Source organism: Sinocyclocheilus rhinocerous, unplaced genomic scaffold (assembly GCF_001515625.1).
Source record: "Sinocyclocheilus rhinocerous isolate Xijiao unplaced genomic scaffold, SAMN03320098_v1.1 scaffold2214, whole genome shotgun sequence".
NCBI classification, from domain to species: Eukaryota; Metazoa; Chordata; class Actinopteri; order Cypriniformes; family Cyprinidae; genus Sinocyclocheilus; species Sinocyclocheilus rhinocerous.
The window spans coordinates 10,828-16,492 of record NW_015636528.1 but is presented as its reverse complement, the minus strand read 5'-3'; the positions used below and the strand labels follow the sequence as shown (position 1 = coordinate 16,492).

General features: G+C 37.5%; 1 protein-coding gene across 1 annotated transcript in view; it reads left to right on the top strand.

The window, feature by feature from the left end:
* Positions 1 to 5,266, top strand: part of LOC107747791 (transcription factor 7-like 1-B) — a 76,114-nt gene extending 70,848 nt beyond the window's left edge. Inside the window, exons 10-12 of the mRNA XM_016562380.1 lie at positions 832 to 939; positions 2,484 to 2,535; positions 4,378 to 5,266. Coding sequence (XP_016417866.1) covers positions 832 to 939; positions 2,484 to 2,535; positions 4,378 to 4,835 — 618 coding nt within the window. The 3' untranslated portion in view covers positions 4,836 to 5,266. The remainder of the gene's footprint in view (positions 1 to 831; positions 940 to 2,483; positions 2,536 to 4,377) is intronic.
* Positions 5,267 to 5,665: the final 399 nt, after the last annotated feature.

Genomic DNA, 5,665 nt, shown 5'->3' with positions numbered 1-5,665 from the left:
AACTTTTTCACACCACTGTATATATATATATATGTATATATATATATATATATGTTAGGGTTGTAACGATATACCGGTATGACGGTTTATCACGGTTTGAACGTGCACGGTTATCATACCATAAACATTTGCATATCTACGGTTTAAAAAAAAAAAATTTGAATGAAAATAAATCTCACCAGTGCATATGCAACTTATTTCCGCTCGGTTGCTTCACTCTGCATTCACTTGGCTGCTTACATGCACGTGCAGCGGAGAAAATGATAGAGACGGAGATAATATCTAATCTCCATCCCCGCCGAAAAAAAAGTACAAATCTGCAGTATGGGAATACTTCGGATATTTAAAAAAATCGAACGCAGGGTTGTCCTTGAGGACAGATCCAATTTGCAAAAACCGTGGACGCAAAGTGGCTGCAAAAGCAGGCAATACATCCAACATCTTCGCTCATATTCGCGGACACCATCCCTCCGTGCAGATGAAGGTGTGTCGCATAAATAACAAGTTAAGTATGATTTCCGTGATGCAGAGAGAATCCCGGTGCAGTCGTGAACATGAAATTTACAGTATAACGAGGATGTCAAGTAAAACGCGCAATCTGATGGATGGATAAATCAAAAGTAGTCCCGTACGTGACCTCCCTTGTCCCGTTTTTTGACTGCTACGCTGGTCTAACCACTGACTGATACAGCAGCAGCAGTGCTGATCACTTGAGAATGAGCACCGATACCTGTCATCATCCAATCACAGCGCCCCTCACGCAGTATACATTAAGTAAATAGTGTGTGTGTGTGTTTGGCCTTTGGCTGACTGTGGTGTATGTGTTTGCAGTGGCATTCTCTATCACGAGAGGAACAGGCCAAATACTACGAGCTGGCCAGGAAAGAGAGGCAGCTGCACTCTCAACTCTACCCTGGCTGGTCCGCGCGAGATAACTATGTGAGTCTGACATTTCAGCACACAGCCTTACGCTCACATTTGTATGCTGTCAAATGGCACTTTCCATCAATATGGTACAGTTGGGTTTCACTTGCTGTTTTTGTGAAGCAGTAGAGTAACAAATCCAGTGATTTTTTTTATAATGTATCAAAAATCTATACACCATCACGTAAGAATAGTTATTGGTCTTTCAGATCTTCATCTAAAATCATATGTCATCATTTTGAAAATCTGTTGTATATTGATCCTTGTAGGAAAAAAAGGATTTTTAATTCAAAGAAAAGAAACATCAAACAAATATTTTTCTTAGATTTTTGGGAAATGTAAGTTTATCACTAATAACTACAAAAAATATTAGGCCTAATTTTAAACCCTATTCATGGAAAGTGCTTGAAAATAAAATTCAAATAAATTCTATTCTTTTTAACTATTCATCAAAGACAACTGTTTTCAACATTGATAATAATCAATGTTTCTTGAGCAGCAAATCAGCATATTAGAATGATTTCTGATGGATCATGTGACACTGAAGATTGGAGTAATGATGCTGAAAATTCAGCTTTGATCACAGGAATAAATTTCATTGGAATATATTCAAATAGAAAACAGTTGTTTTAAATCGTAATAATATTTCACAATATTACTGTTATTACTGTATTTTTGGTCAAATAAATGCAGCCTTGGCGAGTATAAGAGACTTTCAAAAACATTCAGATATCTTTGAACATTAGTGTGTAACTATTTTTGCACATTTGTTGCATGTACATACAGTGCATGGGTGTGCGGTCACACTGGTACGTGTGTTGTGTAAATGGCGTGTGTGTATGTACAGTATATGTGTGTGTGTGTGTGTGTGTTTGGCCTTTGGCTGACTGTGGTGTATGTGTTTGCAGTGGCATTCTCTATCACGAGAGGAACAGGCCAAATACTACGAGCTGGCCAGGAAAGAGAGGCAGCTGCACTCTCAACTCTACCCTGGCTGGTCCGCGCGAGATAACTATGTGAGTCTGACATTTCAGCACACAGCCTTACGCTCACATTTGTATGCTGTCAAATGGCACTTTCCATCAATATGGTACAGTTGGGTTTCACTTGCTGTTTTTGTGAAGCAGTAGAGTAACAAATCCAGTGATTTTTTTTATAATGTATCAAAAATCTATACACCATCACGTAAGAATAGTTATTGGTCTTTCAGATCTTCATCTAAAATCATATGTCATCATTTTGAAAATCTGTTGTATATTGATCCTTGTAGGAAAAAAAGGATTTTTAATTCAAAGAAAAGAAACATCAAACAAATATTTTTCTTAGATTTTTGGGAAATGTAAGTTTATCACTAATAACTACAAAAAATATTAGGCCTAATTTTAAACCCTATTCATGGAAAGTGCCAAATGTTCTTTATATTATATAACTGCATTTCTTTGATGCTTTTGTTTGTCCATTCTGTATTATTATTTTACTTCATTCTGTATTTATCGCTCTAACTCTTTTTTCCATCTCTCTCGCCCTCTGTTTCTCTCACTGTATTTTTTTCTCTTCAGGGCAAGCGGAAGAAGAGGAAGAGAGATAATAAGACAGACTCAACACCAGAGGGTGAGGACACACACACACACACACACACACACTCTCGCACAGCCTTTTCTCTCTCGCCTTGTCCATTTCTAACCACGCTCTCTCCTCCTTGCTAACATGCAGCTTATGAGGTCCAGTGCTAGCACAGGCAGGTACAGTATGTCTGCAGGCTTAGGGGCCGTTCACACAGGATACGGTCTTTTTTCTTCTATTGTTCAATCATTGGTTTACATACACATGCAACAAATGGACGTCTTTGGCAGTTGCACCACGTCTTGCTGTATTTTCATCATCTTGCGCCATTAGCAATGAGAGGCCATGTCAGTTCAGTGAATCAGTGTCTGTTTAAAACAGTGGACCAATCTGATGAATGTGGGAGTGAGATATAAGCATGCTAAGTGTTTATTGTGACGGGTCTATGTTAGTGTGCCTTCTGTTTTTAAAGCAAGAGCGTGTCCTGTGTGAACGTCCTCTTAGACAGCCTGTGTCAGAACTGTAGAAGTCAGCCCACTCTTCATTGTGATCTCATCTACGACTACGTCCACCATTTGAGTACAGTGACGTCAATAAATTAACACAACGCCATTTCCATTTTGTGTTGAGTATTGTATGGGTGAATCTCATTAAAGCTGCAAAGAAGAACATGTCTAGGTAATATTTCACCCCAAAATCAAATATTTTGCATAAGGAAACAACATGGCAATTAAGTAAATTTTCCACCAGATTCTTATTAATGTAATGCAAAAACGGTATGCTGCATCAAATCTAAAGAGAGCAGTCTTGTGTTTTTTAGCCCAACCGCTCAAAAAATTTAAAAAAATTAAAAAAATTAATAAAAAAACCTTCCTGACCACTAGGAGGTGCTGTGCTGAAACTGTGCAGATACCCTCAGGTCATAATTATTATAACACACACCAAGTTTGGTTTAAATGCGCTAAAGCATTGCAGAGATATAGCCTCACATCCATTTTGGCGTGTTCTTCGTTAATTTTGTTTGCGTGTAATTCGAGAACGCTTTGACTAATCAACTTGAATTCCATAATTATTTGTCAGCCATGTTCTGAAGATGATCTGATTTGGTCTAGGAGTTCTAAAAATGGAAGATTTTTTTTTTTATTATTCAATGGCGGGAAATTTAAAAATTTAAAATTGCAGTTCAGTTAAAACAATTTTTTTTTTAAAAATTTCATTTAAAAGTGGCTATTACATTGAGAATCGAATGTGAATTATTCAGAATAATGGGAATTGGCATTTTCTTTTCACAATTTGTGAAATTTCTTAGGATACTGCAACAAAAAAGTATAAAATCACATTCTGTGGCACCTTTTTAAAAAACGAATTCAACAATTAATAAATTATTATAAATGCAAAAAAAAAAAAAATGCTTTCTTGGAAATCTTTTCCAAAAGAATTGCGTTTTTTAAAATTCAGCTAAGAGGTCACGCCGTGACATATCAATCTTTTCTTCAGATTCAAGTTCACCAAACTTGAACTTTGGAACGTAGCGAATTGCGAAACGTCTTTGCGTGAACTTGCATTTCCAGTCTTTAGCATTAAGGTGTATGAATAGAAGTCAATGAAGTGAAAAGTGTAGTGTGATCGTCCTTTAAAATTTTCAGATGCATTGCATCAACGAGAATTTGGTGGGAAAATGTGCTTATTTGTCCTGAAAATATCTCTGGATCGAAAAAAAATAAAAAATGAATTTTTTAAAATGGCAGCTGAGGTTTCTGTGAGTGTATCATGACCTCGCTGTTTCTGGGTAAATTTGGTTTTATCTCTGCTGTTGTTTAGCAGATATATTAACTCTGAACGGTTAGAAATCCTCACCATTCATATTGTGTGACTTCCGTCCTCTTTCAGATTTCTCGGCACGGAATAAGAAGCCGTGTGTGCAGTACCTCCCTCGGGAGAAGATGATTGACAGCCCGGCCTCCTCTCACGGCAGCATGCTGGACTCTCCAGCCACGCCCTCCGCAGCCCTGGCCTCGCCCGCCGCTCCCGCCCCCACTCACTCTGAGCAGGCTCAGCCGCTGTCACTCACCACCAAACCCGACCGTCACCATCACTTCCCTCTGCTCTCCAAACCCTCCTCCTCCTCATCATCATCATCCTCTTCAGCATCCTCCTCCTCCTACCAGCCAACCAGTGCCTCAGGCAGACAGTCAACTCCGCCTCTTCTGTCTCGGCCACTCCCCTTGGCTTCCCTGCATGCCTCGCTCCTGTCTCCGCCCTCCCCGTTCCATCAGGCCGCTCTTCACTCCCATCATGCTTTGTTCCAGTCCCAGCCGCTCTCTTTGGTAACCAAATCAGTTGACTGACTCTTCAAAAGCAATTCTCTCTTAATGTCTTTTACATAATGCTGTATATTGCTTTTTACCTTTTGGAGAAATAGATGTCAGGTTAACTTTTTTGATAAGTGAAAAGGAAATAAATATTATTGGTCAATATTTGATCATCTGCTTTTCTGTGTCTGTATAAAACAATGTATTTTTTGTAATGTCTACTTTGGAACTGGTTTCTTATTTGATGCATTTATTCAGTAAACTTGTATAAAGAATACGTATTAAAAACTACTTTTAAAAGACAAGAAGGAACAAAAAAACCTTTAAGCTTGCCTGTAATTAATGGTAGTTTTGGAGTTTCATTCATAGTACTGGCAATTTATTAGACCTCTTTGCAATGACCCCCTCTACCCCAGTTTTGAAGTGTGTGAACTTGATAAATAAAACTTGTAAATTGTTTCTAAAAATGGATGGCATTGTCATCTTGGGGTCAAGTTTATTAATTCATTGGATGTCTTTTCCTTTTCTTTTTTTAATTGTCCAGCCGTGAATAAGTCATGGAAATGAACAAATCTTAAAATATGTTTTTAACCTTTTTTTCTATCAATAAAAATTGAATAAAATATAAAATACTTTATTTAAAAGTGGTTAAAAATGTAGCCTGAATTGTAGCTATCAATTAGTAAGGGTGAGTTAGTTTGAGATCAAATGCTGATATGTAATAATTGTTGAACATTTATTTCCCATAAATGAATTAAAAATACACAAGCATTTAAAAGTTTGGGGTTGATAGGTTTTTAAAATGTTTTTGAAAGAAATCGCTTCTGCACACCATGGCACATTTGATCAAAAAATACAGTAAAAAC